At 38.4% G+C, this 26,063-nt stretch overlaps 1 protein-coding gene across 2 annotated transcripts in view; it reads right to left on the bottom strand.

Moving 5' to 3' along the window:
- Positions 1 to 3,878: 3,878 nt before the first annotated feature.
- RGS7BP (regulator of G protein signaling 7 binding protein) overlaps positions 3,879 to 26,063 on the bottom strand; it is a 135,362-nt gene continuing 113,177 nt past the window's right edge. Inside the window, exons 4-6 of one of the 2 annotated variants that reach the window (XM_004465582.3) lie at positions 22,848 to 22,995; positions 19,393 to 19,463; positions 3,879 to 9,500 (exon numbers count right to left, since the gene is read on the bottom strand). In XM_004465582.3, coding sequence (XP_004465639.1) covers positions 9,409 to 9,500; positions 19,393 to 19,463; positions 22,848 to 22,995 — 311 coding nt within the window. In that variant the 3' untranslated portion in view covers positions 3,879 to 9,408. The remainder of the gene's footprint in view (positions 9,501 to 19,392; positions 19,464 to 22,847; positions 22,996 to 26,063) is intronic. The other variant, XM_004465583.4, reaches the window with a different exon arrangement.

The raw sequence follows: 26,063 nt of genomic DNA, 5'->3' as shown, positions 1-26,063 counted from the left end.
CACTTTTCTCCATATTTCTTGCCTTGTTTTTTCCTTTCAGACTGCAGCAATCCCTTCAGTATCTCTTGTAATGTTGGTCTTTTGGTAAAATATTCTAACAGTTTTTTTTTTTTTTAATCTGGTTGTGTCATCGTCTTTTTTTGTGTGTTGCATCACCCTGTGGGGGCCTGTGCCTCTTCATACTATGCAGGTCTGGGACGTCTTTTTTCTTTTTTTACCAGCAGGTCCTGGGGATCAAACCTGGGTCCTCCACATGGTAAATGGGAACCCAAATGCTTGAGCCACAGCTGCTTTCCTCTATCAGTTTTTATTTGGGAAGACTTTGAACTCACCTTCATTTTTGAAGGACAGCTTTGTCAGACACAGAATTCTTGGATGGCAGATTTTCTCTTTCAGTACCTTAAAATACATCATACCACTTTCTTCAGTCCATGGTTTCTGATGAGAGGCAAGCTCTTAATGTTATTGAGGTTAACTTGTATGTGATGCTTTACTTTTCTCTTTTTGCTTTCAAAATCTTCTCTTTATCTCTGAAATTTGTCATTTTGAATAGTAGGTGTCTCAAGGTAGGTCTATTTGGATATATTCTGTTTGGGATGCATTGTCCTCCCTGGATAATGATATTTATGTTTTTCATAAGGATTGGAAAGTTTTTAGTCATTATTTCCTCAGATGTCCTTTCTGCCCCTTTTCCATTCTCTTCTCCTTCTGGGATACTGATAATGCATATGTTTGTGTGTTTCACATTGTCATTTAATTCTCTGAGACCCTGTTCAAGCTTTTCCATTCTCTTTTCTTTCTGTTCTCCTGTTCTTTCCAGTTCAGATGTTCTGTCTTCAAAATCACTAATTCTGTCTTCAAGGAATTAAAAATCTGCTCTTATTGGCTACTAATGTATTTTTTAAAAATATACCAGGATCAGGGATTGAACCTGGGACTTCATAAGTGGGAAGCTGGTGCTTAACTACTGAGACACATTGGCTCTGCTGAGTTGGTTTTTTCCTTTGTTTGCTATTTTTTCTTTTTTAAGGAGGCACCAGGATCCGAACCCAGTATCTCCCATGTGGGAAGCAGATACTCAACTGCTTAAGTCATGTCCACTCCCAAGAGCCTACAGCTTTTAAGTAGCCTTTTAGTTGATTTGGCAACTGCCCTGTTACTGCTATCCTTTATCTTTTTCCTGGAACTTTGTGAAAGATATTTTTTCCAGTTTTTGCTGGGTTGCTCAAAACTTCTGTAGGGAGAAACAGTCCTGAAGTGTCTCACACTGCCATATTGATTGGGACATCTGGAATATCCTCTTAAAGGACAGGACACATTGTAACACTGGATGCTATCCTTAATCAATGGCTATTACATGGTTCTGTGCCTCCAATAAGTCGAATACATGGGTCCAGGGTCAAGGGTTGTAAGTAGGCTTGACCCTGCTTAAATCACTTCCAGTGATCTTCTGGAAGAATTTGTGCTCCCCATCCCTGCAACTTTAGAATCTGTGGGTCTAGAGCTCCTTACCCCTGGAGATGAAAAAGTAACTAAACTTAAAGCTATGGCTTCCATCTGGTTACTTTGGGTTCTTCATACTATTAAATTGGTTGGAAAGTGAAAGAGCTTACCATACCATCTGAGGTAATTTGCCCTGTTCATCATGGGAGGGATGCCACATATTGAGGGCATAGAGAAATATATTTGATATTCACATGGTCCACTGGGTCATCTCTTGTTATGCCCATGCCTAGAATTAACAGTAAGTGGACAAGTATATCAACCACAGCCTAATAAGGGCATGGTAACCAGGACCTGAGACCATTCAGGCAACCCAGAAGTGCCAGCCTAAGATGAAGTGAATCTAGAATGGATGGTAGAGGAGGGAGATGGTGAATATCAGTTATAACCTTGGTTTCAACTGTATAAATAGTGGACTGTGGTTCCTCCCACTATCTCTCTTTATTTTGTACACATCCCCAGGAATTGTGACAATATTCAGTATGCAAAAGAAGCTCTACTGGGATGGAGTAAATTTAGAGTGAAAAGCAAGTGTATCAGAGAGGTATAAGGTGTAAACTGTAAAAGATGTCATGGTGCCTGGCAAGATTGATTTTAGCAGGTCACAGATTCATCTCCCAGGTGTTATGAATGTTCGCTGTTAATAGTATTCATTCTTTTGCACATGAATTTATTTTATTCAACATTATGGTTGTTAGATTCCTCCATATGGTAGTATGTAATCATAATGTAGTTCATTGCTTTTTATCGCTGTATAGAATTCAGTTGTATGGGTAACACCATACTTATCTTTCTGTTGGCAGAGTTTTCCATTGTTTTCAGTTTTTCACTATTACAGATAATGACATTATGCTTAATTTACCTGTCTTTCAATATACACATATGCATTTCCATTGGGTCTCTATCTAGAAATGAAATTATTGGATCATAAGATACACTTTTGCTGTACTATATTAGACAGTATTAAACAATTTTCCAAAGAAACTTGTGTCCTATTAGGAACTATTTCCCAACACCACTACTGTGAAGATATTCTTCTATATTATTTTCTAAAAGTTTTATTATTTTACCTTTCAATCAATAATCACCTTCGAATTGATTTTTGTGTATGGTGTGTGTCAGGTGTCAAGATTAATTTTCTCCGCATGGAAATCAATTGACCCAGCACCGTTTATTTAAAAGAAGTTCCTTTCCCCACTGTTCTGCAATAGCACCTTTGTCATCCAATGCTATATTTCATTTTGTTTTTCTCACACAAGTGCTTTGGGTCCAAGCAAGTAATTGGACACTTATTTGGTTGAACCTCTTGTGATTCTAATATTATCCCCATTTCACTCTGAAGAAACTGATGCTTGGAGAAATTAATTTAGTGAGCAGTTTCTTCTATACAATTACTCACCTTATTAATGCCTCATACAAAATAGAAGTTATCTTGGTTCATTATTTTTTTTTCACATTTTTGCAGGTGGTCCAGGTCTGCTAAGGCATTTCTGTCATCTTCATCATGGGTCGTGCCCAAGATGGCTGCTTGAGCTCTCACCACCATGTCTTCATTGCAACCTAGTGGACAGAGTGGGAGGGCTTGGAAGTACATGCCTCTAATTTATTTTTTGTAACCTAAAAAAAGCACTTTATTTGCGCTTTCATCCTATTGGCTAAAATGTGGATTGGACATGTCCACATCCAATAGAGGCTGAGAAATGAATCTTTACTTTAGGTGGCCTTCTGCCTAGCTGAAATTTGGGGTCTTGATTACTAAAGGAAAAAAGGGGTAGAATGGATACGGGAACTGCTAGCTACAGTCATGTAATGGGCTTGCAGCATGGCTGGGATTCAGACAAAGGCCTCTTTAAGTCCATGCTGAACAGCACAGCCCTTGACGACTCGCGGGGCCTTAACAGCTTGCCTTTTGAAAAACATCTTGGAGTACGTTCCTCTCAGAATTTAAATCCTGATGTTTCCTCAGTCACATGTATATATTTCCTTTCGTTAGAAAACAGTTATTTAAATCAACGTGATTCTTTTTTTTTTTTTTGGCATAGGAAACCTGAGCTAAATTTAGAGATTTTTGCCACTTTCCAAAGCCTCTGTTTTAATCCTTTATGCCTTGACTTCCCTTGATCCTCTCTCACCCCCTCCCTCTTTCCTATCCTTTCTCTCTTCTTTCTCTGGCTTTCCTGTTCACCTCACCACCTCTATCCTTTTGTCCATCTTTCTTCTACCTTCAAAAGTTATGGTGCCATGGAGGTTGCTTTCATTAACCCCTCTGCCCAACTGGTTTGCAAATTTTGATGAGAAGGAACAAGACAAGGGAGTAGGAAGTGGAGAAGATGAGGACAGGTGGTGAATCATGAGTGCCTCTCACTTTTTCATCCTTTTTTTAAAATTTTTATTATTAGTTTTTATTACACAAGTAATACATGTTCATTGTAGAAAAATTAGAAAACACAGGAAAGCATAAAGAAAAAATAATCACCCATAATCCCGCTACCCATAGATAACTACTATTAACATTTTAGTGTATGTCCTTCTAGCTTTCTTATGCATATATATACATACATAGATATATTTTTATATATTTTTCTGTTTGTACAAATATTGTATCATTCTATACATACCATTTTATAATATGTGTTTCCATTTAATATATATTGTGAACATTGTTGTTTATTCCCTGAAAAAATTATACAGATACTACATGCTCACTGTGGAAAAATTAGAAATTACAGATATGCAAACAGGAAATATAATTGCTCCAAATCTCACCTCCCAGATATAAATGCTGTTAACATTTTGGCAATTATCCTTTCAGACTCTTTAATGCACACATGTATGCATACATTTTTAAGGTGGGATCCATTGTAGATATTCTTTTCAGTTTTCTTTTTTTTCATTTAATGATATAGCTTGTACATTTCAATTAACACACATATGATGATTATTCTTAGTTGGCGCATGATATTCCATTGAAAGACTATTTGACCAACCCTTAATGTAGGTGATTTACATTCTTTCCACTTCTTCAAATAATGTAATATAAATAACCATTCTTACATATGGTTTTCTGAATAAATGAGTGAGTGCATCACAGTTTATTTTTTTTCTGATCTTTTTTAAAGGAGAATTTCCTATAGTGGAATTACTGGCTATGCGTATTATTAAGACTTTTGAAAAATTTGTTGCCAAAATATTTCCAGAAAGCTAGAATCAATTTATGCTCTTGCTGATTCTGTAAAAGGATGTTCATTTTCTTACTCTCTTGCCGTCCCTGGGAATTTAAATTCTTCATACTCTCTGACTTTCTGATGCATACAAAAAATACCATATTACTTTGCATTTTTGATTAATAGCCTGTTCAAATACTTTTCATGTTTTTAATTACTATATTATTTTATCTTACTGTGCATTGCCAGTTTGTATCACTGGCTCAGTTTTCTACTGGAAAGCTTTATTCTTTTTGAGTCATAAAATGTCACTTATTCATGCATTCGTTATTCACTCATTCAGGAAATATGTTTTCAGTATTTGCTTTGGGTCTCCCACTGTGTTAGGTGTTGAGGATACAATGTTAAGAAAATTGATATGGTGGATGCCTTCTTGAACTTCCAGTATGGTAGGGAAAAACAGACAAACATGCAATAATGGAAAAAGTACAATAGGAAAGGGAAGAATGGAATGGGAACACGTGGCTGGGAATGTGGTGGTGCTTAAGCTCTTGACATCTATTAAACTCTAACCGCTTTGCATATATTGCAAATTTATTTATTTATTTATTTATTTATTTCATATAGAAGTTTTGCAGTTTTAAATTGCTCAGATCTGTCTTTTCCTTTGTGGTTTCTTCCTCTGATGTCATGCTTAGAAAGACTTCCCACACTAAACATATAAAATTACATGAAATTTCAGTCATGTTGCCAGTTAGTTCTTTTGGATGTTTATTTATGTGTTTTAACACAGAATTTTACTTCATCTAGAATTTATCTTGATGAAGGTTGTAAGGTTTGAATCTATTTCTTCCCTCAAATAGTTAACCAGTTATCCCAATATCACTTAATTAAAAATCCAACCTTTACTCACAGATGTCATCTTTATACTGTACTCAATTTTATGTTCTTGGGTCTATCTCTGAAGTTTATTTAGGATTTGTTCTTTTAAAACTTCTTTTATTTTTAAGGAAGATTTAGATTACATAAATGTTACATAAAAAATATAAGGGATTCCCATATGTCCCACTCTCTCTCCCTCCCACACTTTCCCACATTAACAACATCCTTCATTAGCGTGGTACATTTGTTACAATTGTTGAACACTTCTTTCATTTCTTCTGATGCCAGTAGTAGCACTGATTTGTCTCATCCTACTTACAAAACCTGAATGTTGAACATTTTGCTTTGGGTGAGGTTCTAGTACACAAAGAAATGTCAGGCATTGTTTAGGTATGGATATGTGGCATGGGAAGTTAAGTTGGAAAATATCCTCAGTCCTTTAAACTTCGAGATTCAGAGAGTCTGAAATTTCACATGGGATACTAGTTATAGTGGCCCATTTGTTTTTTGTGTAAAATAAATTAGATGCTTTATGCCCTTTGATAAATATAAATTTTCCTCTTTCACTCTGAAGTGCAGCTTTCAGTAGGTGGCGGTATTGCTAAAGAGTGAGTAGCTGAACTGATTTTACAGGAGCCAGAGGAAGAAAATGGTCTAGAAGGATTTTAGCGTTTCCCCAAGAGCTTTAATTCAATAGAGGAATCATCAGAGCTGTGCTACTTCTAAAGCATTCTTTGTACCCCCGAACAATGGCAAACCGGAAGTTTATTGTGAGTCTGTTCCTAGATGCATGCAAAATATTAGTGGACAGATTTTTGTTAAAGCAACACCTCGGCTTTGGGCATTTCTTTAAAGATCTAGTCCAAAAGTGCCCTTGGACCCAGCTACTGACTGATTTAAAACCTGGAAATGTGGGGTTTCCACAAATAACATGTATTGCCTTTATAATCTAAAAGAAAATCAACAGAGCTATTACAACTGTGGAGGTAAAATGATGAGTGTGTGCCACAAAAGGTTTACAATCCTTTTCTGTTTCAAGCATGTGGGTCCATACAATGAAATCACAATATTCCCATAGTCTTGGGGTTCAATGTTCTCTCCTCACTCTAGAGATCACCTCAGTGTTATTGCTTATCTGAAGCAAATTTCCAGCAAGAAGTCAAAAAGCAGAACTCTTTCTCATAGAATCACACCTGAGAAAGTCTTTTGGTAGGTGAGTGGAGAGTAGGGTCAGCTCCTAAGGAGATGTATTGGCACGTCTAATGGAGATGGTGAAGTACATCTTGTGACTATGAACCAGTGTAAGCTATTGGGAGTTTGGGCACTAAACTTAATTTTAGGACTTGCAACTAAATAAGATCTAGAAATCTTAGAGTGTGTTCATGGGAAGGCTGAGAAACAGGCACTATGAACATATGATAAGGTGACAGAATGTATTTACCATAGATATGGGAAGCCTGAGTAGATAATCAGACCCGTTTCCATCTCTGTGAATAGTTACTACAGCCCTCCCAGGTATGGAGGTGAGACCTGAATTTAACAGTCTTCAGTTATATGAAGGGCAATTCATGGAAAGTGTTACTTTCTTACTGAGACTACAGAGAGATTGAGCGAACACAAATTAACCAAGCAGAAGTGATTTAGGCCAGGCATTTAGAAGAACATGCTGAACACCAAGGTTGGGCTTATCAGTTAATAACTTTTCTTGCCTTAGGTAGGAGGTATATTGAAACTTAGGGTTCAATATAGTATAGTTGATGGATGGGAGAGGACAGAGACAGGAGCTGAGAGCATGCCAAACCGAGTAACTCCCTAATTATAATCAGTGAAACTTAAGTGAAATAACTCAGGGTATGAAAAGAAGAAATGGGCTCATCTGTAACAACCAGATTCAGGAAAAGATACTGAGCTTTAACCAAACCTGATACATTAAAATTAGGGAGATAAATTCAGATAATCTGGGAGTGGCTACCTGTTTTATGAAGGAAGTATTTACCTTAGAAGTCTTTAAATAGCATAGTCCCACAATTGTTGTGAATGCAAGTATTTAATTTAGAAAATTGTGATTTTCTCATATAACTTTTCAAAGGTAACTTTTTATGTGAAGCCAGGCTATACCTAGAACCATGCATTAATTACAAGTTCATTGGAACAGAACACTGGACTAAAGGATAAGGCCAAAAAGAAGCTGTTATGATGTAAATAGAGACCTGCATAGCCTCTTGATATCTCTTCCAAACCTTTAATTCTTTCACTTTCAAACAAAAGAGTTCAAAGACAATTCCAAATGTAATATCCACAATACCAGATATTAGGTCAAACCATATGAAACTGCCATTTATATAAGCCAAAACAGTCAAATATCAGCAATAATATATGATTCAACCTAATACAATAAATATTCCAGTAGTTCATCTATACCACTCTTCAACTTCACTAAAGCTAAAGGCTTTACTATATTCATTAGGTCAAAATATTGGTGAACATATAAATGCTCTGTGCACGTAAGTATTGAGAAAGGATAGGGTTGGGATAAAAGATGCATCTTGGATAAACCATGTATAGGCATCTAGCTCACCCTTCTATTGTATTAGATACTGCAGACTTTAAGATTTTTCCAGATAATGGAAAAAAAGAAAAGAAGTGCAGAGGCCTGAGATCTCAAACCATGGGAAATGGGCCAAAGGAAGAACAGGAAAAATATAACAAAATTTGTACCATGTTCCATGTTTACTGGAGGAAGATTACAACAAAATTGGGAGCAAAAAACAAAGTACGTGGCTCCTCCTGTCTAAAATATAGTATTGCTTAGTGTGTCCTGCTTTCAAGATTATAAGCATAAGACAAGACACCAGGTATTCATTGGAAATGTCCTATCTGCATAGTCATCTAAGATGAGATAAGCTTAGCTTAACTAAAAAGAATTTATTAACAATGTAAAATGTTAAATAGTTTTATGATCTGAGCTAATTCCAGCATGCCCTATAAGATTTAACACTATGCTGATGTGCAAACACCATGCTTCAAATTTCAATTAGAACAAAATGTGATAATATTCAATTTTACATGTGAGGGTAATTGTATATGCTACTACACCATTTCCTAACTGGATTACTTCATTCTCCAAGAAGCAGAAAAAGACACCATTGGATCAAAAGGAAATTAGTTGCCCATATGCATTGTATGACGGTATTAAGATTATTGTGTATTTACAAAATTTAAATATTTTTCATATATGATTTTGGTTACATTACAAATTAAGATTTTTTTGTTGTTGAAGCTCTTAGATTTTGGCAGAATGGAAGACTAAATGTGAATGAATGCAGAGAAAGTAATAGGTGAGGCGATATATGTTTTGTTATATTATTCCTAATTATATTGATAAATTGGACTTTTAAACATGGTTTCGCAATTTCAGATCGATTTCTAAGTTTAAAGACTTTTTCATATACGATAAATTGTTAACATGAGATCGGCAAGAGTTAGAGAGATACTATTATACATGAAATAACGGTCCTCTATATAATACATTTTAAAAAAACCTTTAAATAATTTAAAAATCATAATTCTTGCATCTGTCATGTGTTATTTAGAGCAGACATGCACAATGTCAGCTTAAAAAATCCTTTTAAAAACAGCCTGCTTTTTAAATCTGTTCTTTTTTTTTCCTGATAGCAGCTGCTTTCAAATGTAAAATCATTTATAAGGGCTTGAGGGATGGGGTGGGGTGGATAAAAGTAATAGAGAAGCATAGAAAATATAGTCAAAAAACGATAACTATGTGGTTCAGCTGTCTAGAGGTCCTCTGGTTTGTGATTTTTCAGGTCTTCCCAATGGTGGGTTTCCAGGAGGAACCGCCTTAGCTTGAGACGAGACAACACAGCCCAAAGAACCTTCTCTTCCGTCTTCTAACCAGGGGGTAGGGAGTTAGATTCAGAAGGCTGCTGTCATCTGTGATGGAACAGAATGTACATATGAGTGAGGTACAAACAAAACAATCTGCTTTTTTTTTTTTTTTAAGAAAAGAAGTGACTCTAAAACTCCACCATTCCTTGACTCAGAGTTTCTCAACCTCAGCACACTGTGGACCATGTAATTCTTTATTGTAGGATGTTTAGTGGCATTCCTTGCTTGTCTTTACTCACTAGATGACAGCCCCCTCTCCCATCAGTTATGAAACCCAAAATGCCTATGGTAATGGCCAAATGAAATCCCCACCATTGAGAATCACCTCTTCGAATTAAATTAAAACTGTTTAGAGGTGGTCTTTCAGTTGGGAGAGGACTATAACTTATTAGGAAGTGTCCTTGCTTTCCAGTAAGATTGTTTTTTTTCCCCTAAACTTGACTCTGCTATTTACTAGCTCTGTGATCTTGAACGTGTTACTTAAACTTGGTAAGCTTCAGTTTCCTCATCTATAAAATAGGGTACAATCCTCAGGTGAGGATTAAATGAAAATAGCTATGAAAAGCATTTAGCTTGGGTGAGTAGCCTGGTGTCTAGCATAGAGGAAGCACTCATAACTGTAGGTATTGTTACTATTTTCCTTTACATAGGACCAATGTCTTCATTCCATTCACCTACTTCATGTCTTAGGGAGAGGTTTCCCTGGCACTTTCTACCAAATTCTGTATACGAGGACATTCAGAGAAGATTGCCAAGTAATGAATTCCTAAGTTTTGGCTTGAAATGTTTAGCATGATGAAAAGTAGAGGAAGAAATAAAGCAGCAAACCAAATTTGGTCTAATGAGTTGAGTTTCTAAGAAATAATGCAGTCTGGAAAACAGTGGAGGTAGAAAAGTCCTGTTGGAGCAGAACTGGACAGGACAAGTTCTGCTGGGGCTAGTGTGGGTCGCGCAAGCGGGAGAAGGCCTATAGGGAAAAAACTGAGGATTGCGAATGGGGCAGTGTTAGGACATGGTCAGACTGGAGCTAGGGGCAACAAAATGACTGGGTTGGCACGAGCAATTGTTATGTTCCTAACTTCTGCTGAGACAAGTTGCATTGCCTTTCCAGAGTAGAGGTAAGGGACTCCCTCCTCTCTATCTGAACCTTGGAAAAGGGCCCAGAGTCAGATGAGATGGCTACAGTGGAATGTGCCCATCCTCAATAGAACTGTGTTGTAGAAGATGGTTTGTTTTTCTTGATTACTGATTGCTAGAAACTCAGAAACCTGCAAAGAACAAAACCAAGTCCAAGTTTTCCAGTCATCTTACATAAATTGTGTCATTAAATGCCTGGACTTTACCTCCCCTTTCCCAAAGTCTTTAGTGTTTCATACTTCTTTGTAAATTAGTATCACTCATCAAGGTTGACAATGTTCCTGGAATGGAGGGGTGTATTATATTATACTACACATGTAGATGGAACTAGAGCAGCAGGTCTGAGCCAGGGAAGAAAATAGGTGGCCCAGCTGGGAACACCAAATTAATCGAATGTATTCCACTCTCCCAATCTCCATAGCTTAAAATCTTCTCTTAAAACTCACATTCTGTTAACATGGAAAAAAACAGGACTATCTTTGTCCTTTCCATAATGAAAAACAACTCAATATAATCTGGATGTCAACATTTTGAGAGCTAAAAATAAAATATCTCTCTTTTGTAGTTAAACTTTCCCCAAATAGTTAAGATACTGAAAGCAATGTCTATTACTATGTATGGACCTGATTTTTTAGGAGAATAGTTTGGAGATGAATCATGATATATTTGGAACTGAAAGAAATTTGAACTCACTTTCTTATTTTTAGGGTGTCTTGTCTCTTTAACTACCAATTGATCAATGAATTTAATGTAATTGTAAATGGAAAAGATATAGCAGACACTGGAAGGTAAAGAATTGGGGGAAGTAAAAAATTTCCTAGAGGTAAAAGATTTAGAGAGTGATCTAACTGGTATTTATATATTATAAAATCATTTCAGATTTTATATTATTCCGATTCTATGAGGAAGTATCTACCATAATGTATTTAAAAAGGAAAGTATATTGGTGTATGCTTATCACGTTGTTTATTTATTCCCATTCTCTCCTTTTTTATGTATTAAAAGCTATGAAAAGTACACAGGTATTATACATAGACATTATGAAAGACTGACCCTTGTATTCATTAAAGTTCATTAAAATGAATAAAAAGCCTTTCAATAGTACAATTCTCTTCACCTAGTTTTCATTATATATGTGTGTGTATATATAAATGTAACAAAAATATATATACATAAGTAAATAGGAAGTGTTAGGATTGATGAGAAAGTGCTCCGAGGTTCAGCATAGGGCATGTAGCTATTAAGGACAACTGCTGATTTGGAGACTCTTTATTTTATTTTATTTTATTTTATTTTTTTTAATTAATTATTTATTTATTTTTTTAAATTACATTATGAAAAATATGAGGTCCCATTCAACCCCACCGCCCCCGCCCCCCATTACCCCCACAGCAACACTCTCTCCCATCATCATGACACATCCATTGCACCTGGTAAGTTCATCTCTGAGCATCACTGCACCCCATAGTCAATGGTCCACATCATAGCCCAGACTCTCTCACGTTCCATCCAGTGGGCCCTGGGGGGATCTATAATGTCCCGTAATTTGGAGACTCATTTTTGATCCCTGTGACACCTCTGCCTAAACCAGAGCTTGTCTGATTGTCACCTAGCACTGAGGTGACAGAAAGCTTAAAAATTATTGGTAGAAATTCAGAGTAGCTTTTTACACCACAGGAAGTTGACACCTGCAGTAAATGCTGAAATTCACCAAGCAGTAGGAATGCCTGGAATGGTTTGAAGCAAATTTAGCTCCAAGGAAAGGTGTCTCTCCACATTGATTTAACGCTTGTCTTTGAAATGATGGGCCAGGGAAAAATGTAAGTGAAATGGGTTATTTCCCCACTCATTCCAAACTTCCTGGGCTCTTCCACTCATTGGAAAATCTTTGATTTTTATTGCAAATGTTTGTTTGGATATGCTTTTTATTGCAAATGTTTATTTGGATATGCTTTTATAACATCTATTCTCCAAAATGCACAAAATTATAACCTGAGACACTAAAAATTTTAAAGTGTGAAAATGAGAATTGAAAAGGGAATGGGGAGGAAGAAAAGCATAGGGGGATATGAAAGAGAAGGAAGAGGGAATTCGGTCACCAGTAAAATCAAACCTTAGTCATTCAATTTTTAATTCTAAGCCATCTAAGCCGGGGACGCTGGGGTCTCCTAAGGCACAATGACATCATTTCTCTATTGCTCAAATTAATTTTGCTAATAAAAAATACATATATAGATTACATGTTGAGAAAAAGAAGGTCTTGTAAATGAGAAGTTTTCAGATAAACGGAGGGTTTGAGTTTAAACTATGTTCTCAGACATAGGGTAAGTGCTTGTATTGGACTGCACTTGCAAATTGTTATTCCAGAAAAAAGGGACCTTCAGTTAACCCAGTGGTTCTCAAATGTTAGCTACAGCAGCATCACTTGCAGGCTTATTAAAGCACAGATTGCTGGCCCATCTCTGGAGTTTCTGAGTCAGTAGGTCTGGGTGGGGAGAGGCCAGAGAATTTGCATTTCTTATAAGTTCCCAGACATGCTGATGCTGAAGATCCTGGGGCCACACTTTGAGACTCACTGAAAGTGCAAGGCTCTGTGTCATACACTGGGGATAATCCTGAGATGGGTCCTCATAGAAAGATGGTCCCTGGCCTCAAGGAGTTTTCCTTGAGTAACTTAGAAATGCCCTAACAGAGATACAAATACAGTGTTATGAGAATTCCCAGGGGGAGAGATTATTCCCATCTGGAAAAGAAGGAAGAAGACCCTCATTGATGATTCATGGAGAACTTGACATCCGAGCCGAGTCTTAAGGAATGAACAGAACTTGGAAATTTCGTGAATGGGGATGGACGTCCTGGGTGGAGGTAACAGTGTGAACAAAGACATGGAGATGATCACAGGCAGCCTGAATTTGGCACTAAGAAAGCAGTTTTGTCTGACTGGAATGAAGGGTTTATGAAGTAGGGAATAAAACTACTCAGACCATTTCATCTTTCAGAAAATTCCTCACACCTTAGTCAATGCCAATCCTCCCTTCAAGAGTTGGCTTAAGCAATTTTTTTTTTACAAAGTCTTCTATGACTGCCCCATGCTTTGCTTTTGCTCATGCTCCTATCCCTTCTATAAGCAATTGCTGTAGCACTTTACTGCTTCCAAGCCTTTCTTCACACCACTCTATAAACAACGTACAGGTTTCTGGGTCTCGTTTCCCTTGGTTTTCAAGTAAGACCCCACCAACGATCTCCTAATGCTACAAACAGGCTCACATCTTTCCCCTCCTAAAGAGGACTGTCTTGGTCCTAGGTTCACTTCTAGCTATTGTACTATTTTGCCTTCAGAGTCAAGGTTGCAGAAAAAATAGTTTGTCTAACCTTGTTTAGCTAGCTCATCTCCTCCCACTCACTTCTTGACCCTCTTTAATTAAGTAAGCTACCTTTGTCAACATCACCAGTGACATTCTGTACAGGATTTCCTGTAGACCTTTTCAAGCCTCATCCAGATTACCCTCCTTGCACCATAAGTCATTCCTTCCTTGCAAGTTCCTCTTTTGATTTGTTTCATGATGCTTTTCTGGTTTTCTTCTTAATCCCTTTTGCAAGGTGCCCTTTTTCCAACTCAAAACTTAAATTTGGTATTCCAAGTTTCTTCTCTATGCACACTCTCCTTGGGTCATCTCAACCATTCTTAGGGTTTCAGTTACTATTATGCTGATGATGCTTAAATCTGTATTTCCAGTCTTCTCAGCCCATATGTCCTACCTCAGCATAAGACACACATATCCACTATTACCACTGAACATTGCTCTTGGAGACTCCCCATGTCCAAAACTCCAGTCTTCTTCTACCTTTACCACTCCTCCTCTGTTTTCTCTAACTTAGTGAATGACACCATCATTACTTGCTTTCCAAGTCCAAACCTCGAGTTTCATCCTTGATTTTACCTTTTCCTTTATTATACCACTTTAGATTAGCCATACCCTTCTTTCCAATCCCCTGATCAGATCTTAAGCATGTCTATCCTGTGTTACTGCTCTTGCCTTCTAACTTAATTCCTTCAGTGGTTCCAGTATAAAGCCCAAACCTCACAAGGCTTACAGTGGCCTCAATAATATGGCCCCACCTACCTCTCGAGCCTCTTTCACTCTTTTTTTCCTTCTGAAGCCTGTTTCCCAACCACTTTCCACAACTACTGAGGTGCTTGTATTTCATCAAAAAGTCACACTCTTTTATCTCTCCCTCTGCCTTCCCATGTCTGACATCTTCTGTCTAGGCTGTCCTTTTCCCATCTCTTTTTTTGGCTAAATCCTATTGATCCTTTGGACACTTTCCAAAAAGTAATCCCTAATAATCTCCCATTTTCGACTTATCTGGTTTAGGAGAGAATCCAATATGTCCATGTAACAACCTGTGTCTATTATGGTATTACTATATTCTAAGCACTAATTTCTCTGTCTTTTCAATAATGTGTGTGTGTGTGTGAGAGAGAGAGAGACAGAGAGACAGAGAGACAGAGGGGTGTGTGTGTGTTTATTTTCAGAATTCACAGGCCCTACCCTAAAGGCTCTGTTAGAATCTCTGTACAGGGAGACATGTGTTCTAAAGGAAGGCATGTGTTCTTTGATAGCACTTCCCAGGTGATTCTCATTAACTTTGCCTTGTCGAGATAGAAAGTCCCATGTGGGGGAGTGACTTCTCCAGCACTGCTGAGAACTTGGCACATGATAGGTGACTGTTATATGTTGGATGATGATGGGGATGATTTGTGTTAGAGTGAGAAGTCTGTTCTTCCTTCAGTAGACATTTGTGAGGAGAGGCTCAACATAACCAGAGCAATGCATTAAGGAGATGATGTGTGGTCAATGATGTGTGGATTAGATTGGGGTAGGGGGAAAGGGCATGCTATGTCACACTGATTGTCAGACAAAAGGCTGCAGAGAGTCCAAAGGATATGGGACTAACTATAAAACAGTCCAGAATAACATTGAGATACTGGCTGGAAGTACAGAAAGTCCTATTGGAGGCCTTGGGAGAGGTCCTGGCTTAGAAGGTTATCTCCAGGCTAGAGGGTGACATAACTTCCCAGTGTTCTTCAGCCAAGCACAGGAGAACTTCTCTCTGACATGACCATATCAGTTCTGATATGGGAGTACAGATTGGAAGGGATAAGGGGGTATAAGTCTGAGAGAACTGCTCCGAGTCCCAATTTAGTCTGAAATAGAACTGTCCACAAAAGGGGACCCATTCCAGAACAGATCCAATGCCTGATGGATACACCTCCAGACCAATTCTAATGTAAGGTATCAATAACTGAATTCGGTGCAAGAGCGAATGTATCAATACATCCAGAGCATTCATTATCTCAGAATTTAGGAAAAGGTGAAGTTGTCTTTCAGGCTTAATTTATTTCTACGAATTTATTTTGTTTGATAATGATGTGCATTTAGAAGATTCTTGTCCTTCACTTTCCAGTCTCCTTTTACCCTTTGTTGTAACCTTGTGGGCTCTCCACAGGTGGTTCCATTTGTAATCCATTTGGCACAGCAAGACTATCATAATTAATGAAGCTCCCTACTGCACTGCCATTGACCCAGAATGTAGGACAGGAGGGGCAGTGAGGCAGTGGAAAGAACAGCAGATTGAGAGCCAGGAGATCTGACCGTTGTCCTGAGCCTGCCACAGAGCTGCAGCCCAGCAAGGGCAGCTCTCTCCTTTTTCTCCAGTCTTAAGCTGGAAGGATGGGTTAAAAAAGACTGTCTAAAAAAAGTATAATCACCTACTTTGATTAAAATTCCTGCCTTTGGCTACTTTTCTTTTTTTTCTACTGAAATTAATTAAAAGGAAACAGTTGTTGAGTCAAATTTTGATTGTAGTAGGAAGGAAAGGCGATATAAGTAAATCCTTTAATACTGAAATAGACACGGAACAGTTTCTGAGTTGTGGACTACAATGGAGCCTGGAGAATAGGGGAATCCCAGCATTTTTATTACAGCTCCCCCCTTACCCTCAGCACTTTCCTGACAGGATTTTCACATGTCAGGGTTTCGGGTAGGAAGAAAGGGCACCAGGGAAGGTATCTTTTTCCTTTTCTCTCTCTGTTTTAAATGCATGTACAAATGAAATAAAAAATGAAAGTAAATAAGATGCCAGAAATAAAACAGATGGCTTTCTATAATGGTTTTCATCCAGTTATAATCATGTTTTGACAATAAGATCTACAGACAAGAACTGGAATAATTTTTCCACATTTCATCCTGATACTTTTCTGCAGATATTAGCATAGTCCTGGAAAAAAGTAAACAAGTCACTTGGTAAGAATTCTAGGAAGGTCACAGGGAAACTTCTTTATGGTCAAAGTACACTCAGTCAGAAGGAGGAATCTGGTTGAACTGTTCATTAAGATGGTGTCATATGATGTATCTGTTTTTAAAAAGTGTCCCCAGAGGAACTCCAGGAGACCTGCTATCCTGTCCTCAGGCCCTCCCTGGACCCTCCAGTCCAAACTCACACCCCGCTTTCCACACTGGTCAGTTCACAGTGACATCTTGGTGGGAACACATATTATACATAAAGAGAACACAAAATGTATCTTCACATGCTAAGGGTTCCCATTTCCCCCAAATGAAAAAACTGGAATTTCCGACAGTTTTCACCTCAGATTGTTGATTATTTAAAGAACCTTCTGGATCACTTCCTCCAAATATGTCCTTGTATCTCCTCAATTTTTCCTTTTCATTCTCCAAACAGATGCAATGTTGAAGTCTTGGGTGTCATTTATTTGGGGACTGTATCCTTTTCACTCATGTTTTTATTCATAGTATCAATATTTAATTGTAGTTAAAAGATTGTTTAAAATTCTATTTTTTTTCTTGTATAAAAGGAACAGAAAATTGTATAAAATATTTATATTATGCTTTTTATGTTTACAAAATTAATCTCAGTCAGTAAAATAAAACTCTGGTTTTTTTTATTAATGCATCATTTAAAAACAGCAAGATGAATTTTCACTAAATGTGGAAGGAATGCTTAGGATGGCTTGATTTAAAATATGGGCTACATGCCATACATGAAATTCTGATTGGAGAACTCTGGGTAGTCATCTTCCTGGGCAGTGAGGTATAGTGAGAGTTCCAGGTACTATTAAACAAACTTCTATGCAGCCTCAGACACATCTGCTTCAAGTCTAAAGTACCGGCAGCCAGTGTTTTGAACGCGGGCTCAAGACCAATCTCATATAGGCACTACACATATTGTGCTACACAGTGAGTGATGGCAGGGTCTGCTCTATTTTACGAGGGTTCAGGATTCTGCCGAGCTAGGTTGGACGGGCCAGCTTGATAAAAAATTGCTAACAACAACAAAGCATTTATTGAGTGTTTGTGCTCTCTATGGTACTGTACTAGATATGTGACATGCATTGCTTCATTTAATCCTCACAATAACCCTCTGAAGTTATTCACAACTATTCCCCTTAAGGAAGGAGGAAATTGAAGTTTCCATGGCATAGATCTGGTTTAGTGTCAGAGCCAGCATTTGAACCCACGTCTCGCCTTAATCCAAAGCCCGTGGTTCCAACCACTCTGCTTACTTCATTTCTATGCTGTGGTTAAAGGGATCTTTCATCACTCCAACATTCTATCTGCTTTCTTAAAACACTACGAGAACTTCAGAACCAATACTGGTGGCGCAAGTCAGTTAGCCTCAGTGACCAGGCCCTTCAGGAGGTGCTTTGAGTCACCTAATGGACCATACCCCTGCCCTCTTATTTCCTGATCTCCCCAGTGGAAATAAGGAGTTTCTTTCTTACCTGTAAAAAGTCTTTCCCCAGCCTTCATATACCACTATCTGATTTTGATGCTTCACCTATAGCTGCTCTAGCTGCATATATTCATGAAAGTGCTTATTTATTAGTTATTGCACATGTCTTCTTCCTGGGTCTGCAAAGTTGGCCGAAGATCTGGCAAACATTTATTGTTTGTGCCAGGTGTTACGCTACTATATTCCAGGCATTGTTCTGGGTACTGGGGATACAACAGCTAACAAAAGCACACAGAAGCCCTGCCCTCATGGAATTTGCATCCTAGTGAATATCCCTTTTCCATTTTTGTGTTAAGGTATATAATCCTGTAGGATTGCTGTGGGCATAAATTGCCAGTTCCCAACCCAGTTTTTCTACTTACAGTCTGTGTGACCTTGGCCAAGGTATTTTAACCTCTCTGAGCCTCAGTTTCTTGTAAATTGGGGAATACTAATGCTTTTCTCTTATGAAGTTGGTATTAGAATTAAATAAGTTAATACAGTCAATACATGTAAATTATTTAGATAGTGGCGCATTGTAAGTTCTCAATATATGTTAATTACTATTACTTCTTTTAGTTAATCAAACTTCTATATGACAGGAATCTTCCTTTGAAGGTGTTCTTAAGTCTCTTCCATTAGGCTGCAAACTTCTTGGAGGCACAAGCCTAGTTTGGGCCTCCTCACCTAGTGTAGTGCTTTCCACAGTGTGGACCATGCATAAGTGCCCTTGACTGACAGGATCAGTGGAGGATGTGTCTGTTTTGAGGCTAGAGTGTATCTTGGCTCCCCTCAGGGCAAAACTGCATTCACCCAAGAGACTTCATTCTTCATATCATATCTTCTGGAGGAAAGACAAATGTATGCTCAGTGCCTGCTGCAAGTATAAATGTATGCTCAGTGCCTACTGCATGTATAAAAAGTCTGCTTTATTTTCTTAAGAAACAAGTCCCAAGGTTATCATGTTGAAAATATCCTCAGCCTCATAGGAAGAGACAAAACTCACCTTGATTTTTCAGTGGTAAAGGCATGGTTTCCCTGAGTTTGCTTAAAAGGTTTTTCATTTCTCGCATGTCTCTGTAAGATATGATAAAAAGAAAGAATAATCAGCTGTAAATATTTAAAATGAAATCTTAAACAGTCTATTCTTCGAGCAATTGGAGGACAAGAGTCTGCACCTAATTGTACTATCTCTATTTTCCAAGAAACAAATATTGAATTTATTTTGCTTTTACAAGAAAAAAATCTGAGATGGGTGGGCTCAAGAAGGAATGAGCCCTATTCTGCCAAACAATTCTCCCATAGGAGCCCACATCTCTGCCTCAAATTTGACCTAGCTGAGATCAGAAAAGAGCCTTTGGTAATGAGGACAGTACTTCAGATTTACAAGGAGAGGCAGAGGACACAGAACTAGAATAACAGGGCTCTGCTACCCTGGGAAAAGCTAAGCCTGGAGAAGAGTGCTATCAAGCTTTATGGTGAAGGCTGTTGTGGTTGTGTAGGTCCACTTGTTGTCCACTTGGTTTTTAAAAGTCTCTCATTACCATGATTTAGAATTCAGTGTGGCTAGTGTTAAGCATTCTCAAGGATGAACACTTAATTAAACTGACTTGGAATGATGGGGGTAGTAGGCTAATCACTGAAAATGCTAAATAAACAAAAGGGAGAAATTACTCTGCCCCACCTTCAGTCACCATGAAAGTCCCAGCAAAAGGAGTGTAATGAACTCTAAATCTCCAGAGAGAAGCTCTTCACACAGAGAGAGAGAGAGAGAGAGAGAGAGATAGAGAGAGAGAAAGAGAGAGCGTGAGCATGCACCACCAGGGACTGCTCTGCTTTTCCCAACTATTGACATAGTTTCCAACATCTTGGCTCCTCTGACCAAGCCATACGATACCACTGCACAATTGCCCAATTCCAGCCTCCTTCCTCATCTCAGAGTACAAACAAAAACCACAGAATTGTAGAGCAGGAAGTCATCTCAGGAGGCTTCGACATCTAGGGCAGAGACTTTTCAAATCCTTGGGACAACAGTTCAACAGTTCTGAAACATGCTCGTATAGTTATGTCCTGGAGTCAGCACTCTTGAAATCCCAGGGCATAGTGATAGATTTCATTTAAAACAGTGGAAAAATGTAATTAGGTATAAAATCAGATACATCTTTTAGTAAACTCTAGAATAGATGAGATATAGCAGGTACCAAGTGTTTAAGAAAGTTTTTCAATAACTGAAGTTAAGGCTATTCTATATATTAACTTATTTTTCTTGTGCTGTTTGAGAAAAGAGAGCCATAATTTAATTTGGGGTATGAAACCCCACAATCCAGTTCATGTGTAGTGTGTATGTGGTGGGGGTGAGGAGGCGTGGGGAAAGTTGTGTTGTGTGTGTACTGGGGGCTGTGGGGTGTTTCCATGAAGGATGATTTAGGACCACTGTCTTGGGGAGGCCAGAGATCTCATGGAGTCTCCTCCTCAAGTATTAACTAATATGTGAAAAAGAACTGTAATCTTGGGAATAACTATTGAAAATGGAAGGAAAGCAACCTCCACAGAAATACACCTGTAAAAAACTTCACACTACTTCCCCACAGGTGTGAGGGTATGTCTGTGGATACTACATGGTGATAAGTCCCAAAGGAGAAGCAAAATGGGACTGTGGGAAGGAATTAGGAAGGCGGTTCCTTCATTCAGAAGTACAAGAGGCATATTCTGTTTTTGTGTAAAATTCTCAAGGGGAGTTGGGTTGAGTAGGAGATTGGTGGGCAAATGGTGAGAAAGGGCTAGAAATGCAATTATGTGGGATTCAGGCAAGGTCTCCAGGTACAGCATCAGTTCTCAACCTTGGGGCTGCATAGGAGAATCACCTTATGCCCAGGTACCACCCCAAGAAATTCTAATTTGACTGATTTCTGGCGGCCCAGACATAATTTTATTTTTTTTAAAGTCCTCCTGGTGATTTTAATATGGAACCCAGTTTGAGACCCACTAATCTCTCAAGGCAGAGAGCCAGGAAGAACAGAGGAAGCTGCCTTTTGATCAGGTCTGCTCTACCCACTTTTCTCAGCCTTTCTCATCTCCTTTGACTTGAATCTAGACTTTCAGGCTGAACGGGAACCCTGCCAACACAGTGGGTATATTATCTTATTCTTATTGCCATCTGTAGTTTGCTTTCTTACAAACTTTGGGCTTAACTACAGCTGCTGTGCAAAGTTTCTGAAGAGGAAAATGACTTTGCTCATGGATTATGTTCTGACCATGGCATTCCAGCAGATATTTTTTTCCTGGGATTAGAGCAAAGAATTTTCTCTTTTATAAATTAAGATAAATGACTCCCTCATCAATTGTCTATAATTCTATCAAACTGTGCCAAACAGCTTTATTGTTTGAATTGTTGGATTTTCAAGCTTATACTAAATCCAAGTTTTATTAATAGCACACAATTACCACATGTTCCAATTTTCTATAAACACAGAAATTCAGTAATTAGCTTTAGAATTATATTACAATCAAAGTAGAGCCACAATGGCTATAAATGCCATTGTGTGCTACATTTCTAAAATAAGAAAATAAAATGTTCATTAGCTTGTCAATGACTCAACTCCACACACACACAACTCTCCACGGAAATGCCCTGTATTCATTCAGTTGCTTTGTGCCAGCTTTGGGGACATTAACAGCAAAGGAAACATATCAGTGGAAGGCTGATAAACAAGGGCCTCATCCTTCTGCATCACAGGACAGCATTTTTCGTATCTAGATGAGACATTGCACTTATTATTACATATTATTATTGCTTCCCTTTCCTGAATGAAGTAGAAGCATCATAAAATCTCCTTTTCCCAGGAAAGACGTTCACTAGCAGTGAGATACTGAACGTAAGATAAATGCATCAACTCTCTTTGACCATAAAGGGACCATCGGCAACATTCTGGGAGAATATGAGAGGGGGGAATCAGTGAAAAGCTGTTTGTGAACAAGGGAGACTATCTAGCCCCTGACTGGCAGTTGGTCAGGACATTCCATACACATGAAATCTGAGAATCTACTGGAGGTATCATTGTACAATTTTGTTCTCTCCTCCCTTAAACAAGTGAAAATTTTGGGAACCAATCTAGTGGGTGAGCTGTGACAGCATGTAGATCCAGCTTTCTCCTTTCCCAATGAAGCACACTATTTTAAGAGAGGTGCACGTCCTTGGAGTGGGATAAGCTGAGGTCTGGAATACTCTGTCAACTGTAGGTTCTGTTACTGTCCCCATGGAGGGTTTTGGTCTACTTGCTGTTTTCTGTCTCAGTTTTCTTATCTGCAGACTAGGCAATCTCCAAGGTTCCTTCCAGCCCTGTGTTTCTCTGGAAAACCAAAGAGAGCTCTGTTTCTGAACCTGAAATAGAAAATCTCAACACCCTGAGAGTATTAATTGGAAGCAGATTGGTAGTCTATTCAGGGTAACTTCACGCTTACCTCTCAGTGTTCTCAATGTCTGTGGAAACCTGCCAGGAATGTTGCTGAATATCTATAGGAGATGAAGAGGATTCCTCTTGAACAGGTGTTTCAGCACTCTCCTCAATTTTGCAATCTAAATTCTTGGTAACCCCACCAGACTCCTTCCCTAAGAAGGGGTTTGGGGGAGGTTGGTAAGGAAAAGGGGATAAGAAATCATTAATGCAAATTCTGTACCCAAGATGTCATTGTAAATGTTAATTATACTTTGAGACAAACGCTCCACTTCACCCTACTACCTTTCTGGCTTTGGGAATACTAAATTACATACATATATAAATATATGTTTGTGTGTGCACAGCATATTTTCACATTCTCTGAAAGTTGGTTTGAGGTTAATACAGCATAAAGATGAAGGTAAAATTGAGGCACCTATCTTTGATGGAGAATTGTAGCCTGCAACCCATTCTTAGTGATTTAGATGAGGTTAGCTTGTGAAAAGGGAGATTTAGCCTGTGAAAAAATGCTGCTTTTTGGTCCTCAGGTGTGGGAGCAGATGACGCCAGCAGGAAGAAGGGAGGAGTCTGCAGGTCTCTTTGATTCTGGATAGCAGCTCTCTTAGCCTGTGGGAAGCAGCAAAGATCCTGGACCTGCCTTCCAATTCCCTTGCTGTCTGTGTGATTTGAAGCTGCATGTACTCCAGAAAAACATGTCCTTAAACCTAGTCTATACCTGTGACTGTGAACCCATTGTAAGCAGGACCTTTTGATGAGGTTACTTCAGTTAAGGTGTGACCCACCTCAATCAGGATGGGTCTTAATACAATTACTGGAGTCCTTAATAAGTGGCATGAAATTCAGACACAGGGAGAGAAAACCACGGAGCAAGAAGATGAACATCAATGGAAGCTGGAAGAGAGGGGAGAGATCAGGAAATGCCACCATGTGCCTAGCCATGTGACAAGCTAAGGAACAAACTTTGCCAGCAACAAGCCCCAGAACTCTAGTCTTTAGGAAGGAAGCATAGCCTTGACAAGGCCTTGATTTGGACTTTTTCCCAACCTCAAATCATGAGTAAATAAATTCCTATTGTTTAACCTGATGCATTTCATGATATTTGCATGAACTGCCTAGGAAACTAATACAGACTTTGGGTACCAGAACAATGGGGTTTTGCTATTGCAAATAACAAAAAATGTGGAAATGGATCTGGAATTGGGTAATGGGTGGAGGCTGGAAGAATTATGAGGTGCCTGATAGTAAAATCCCAGATTACTTTGAAGAGACTATTGGTAGAAATATGGATGCTAAAAGTACTTCCAATAAGGCTGTTGAAGGAATGATGAATGTGTTATTGAAAACTGGAGGAAAGGTATTCCTTATTTTAGGTGGCAGAGAACTTTGCAAAGCTGAGTTCTGACATTGATTGGAAGGCAGAACTTGAAAGTGATGAACTTGGATATTTAGCTGAGGAAATTTCCAAGCTAAATGTGGAAAGTGCAGCCTGGTTTCTCCTTGCAGCTTACAGTAAAATGAAAGAAGGAAGGGATAAGCTGAGAAATGAATTCCTGGGACAAAGAAACAAGAAATGGATAGTTTGGAAAATTCTGAGCTCTGGATAGTGAGTCCCTAGAGAAAAGTGCTCCATGTGACAGTTTAATTGAACATGGGACCAGACAGCCATTTCAGGGGAAGTTCCTTGTTTTCCTTCCAATTTCACCTTTTTAGAATGGAAATATTTATCCTGTGACTATTACTTCTTTGTATACTAGAAACAGATAACTTGTTCTCTAGATTTCACACAGGTCCACAGATAGAGGGGAATTATGTTTATGACAGACTGCACTAATTTTGATGACATTTTGTAGTTAGCATTGATCCTGAAATGTTATAAGACTTCTGGGGTATTGTGATGGAACGAATGTATTTTGCGTATAGAAAGAGCTTTTCTTTTTGGAGAGGCAGGGTGGAGTGCAGTGATTTGAAGCTGTATGTACTCCAGAAAAATCTAACACATTTCTGTGGGTGTCAACCCATTGTAACTAGGACCTTTTGATGAGGTTTCTTCAGTTAAGGTGTGTTCTGTCTTAATCAGGATGTTACTTAATCTAATTATTGGAGTCCTGAATAAGCAGAACGAAATGCAGACATTAGGATAGAAAGTCACAAAAAGCAAGAAGATGAATATCAGTGGAACCTGGAAAAGAAGGGAGAGACCAGAAGATGCCATCATGTGCTTTGCCATGTGACTAACGAAGGACCAAGCTTTACCGGTAACCAGTCACAGAACTCCAGTCATTGGGAAGAAAGCATAGCATTGATGAGGCTTTGTTTTGGACTTTTTCCCAGCCTTAAACCATGAGTGAATAAATTCCCACTGTTTAACCCAACCCATTTCTAGATATTTGCTTGTGCAGCGAAGGAGACTAAAACACTCTCCAACCTTCTTCAGTGTGTCTTTCTCTGAGGAGCCCAGCCTTACTCTGCTGATATCATAAAGTGCCATCAACTGAAGTGCGACATGAAGGGTTTTATATTGGGCAGCCATCCCAATACAATTGGCACTGCACTGACAGTCCTTAAGGCTTATACTAAAAGTGACTCATCTCAAATGAATAAATTGGTAGTTTCCAGAAATAAATCTGCAGTTTAGCTAAACATTAATTTATATGAAGTTGAATGGGAAGTTATATAGTTTGTGGTAACAGTATCTTCCGTTAATGTTATTTATTCTGTCTTGAACATCTGTGCATCTGCAGCGGGTTACACTTGCACCATGGGAATGTCCTATGAGGCCTGAGAACTGGATTTCAAACCTGGTAGTGTCATTTCCAAACAGTTACTGAGTGTCATCTAAATACTAGGCACTGAGCTTGATGCTAGAGATACAGAGGTGAAAGAAAGACATAGTTTCTGCCTCATGGTGCTGGAGAAAGATAACTTAAAAAATACAAATAATTACAAAGCCATTGTATGACACTATGTAGGATGGAAAAAGGGTAGCCATATTGTTTCTTTTACTCTTTCATCTAATTTTATTTGTATTATGTAGATATGTCTCTAGACTAGTTGTGAAAAAATTGTTACAGCCCTCACTGAATATTCATGCGATAGCAGTTACTTCAAGTTACCTCTTAGCTTAGTTTCCCTAATCCTGGTATAATTGTTTTTGTGTGTTTAAAAATACAAAAAACAAAAACAAAAGTGTAAACTTGTGGAAAGGATGGTTATTCATGGT

The sequence above is a fragment of the Dasypus novemcinctus genome, chromosome 2 (assembly GCF_030445035.2).
Source record: "Dasypus novemcinctus isolate mDasNov1 chromosome 2, mDasNov1.1.hap2, whole genome shotgun sequence".
Classification (NCBI taxonomy): Eukaryota; Metazoa; Chordata; class Mammalia; order Cingulata; family Dasypodidae; genus Dasypus; species Dasypus novemcinctus.
Note: the sequence above shows the minus strand (reverse complement) of the source record. Positions and strands in the feature narration are given on the sequence as shown.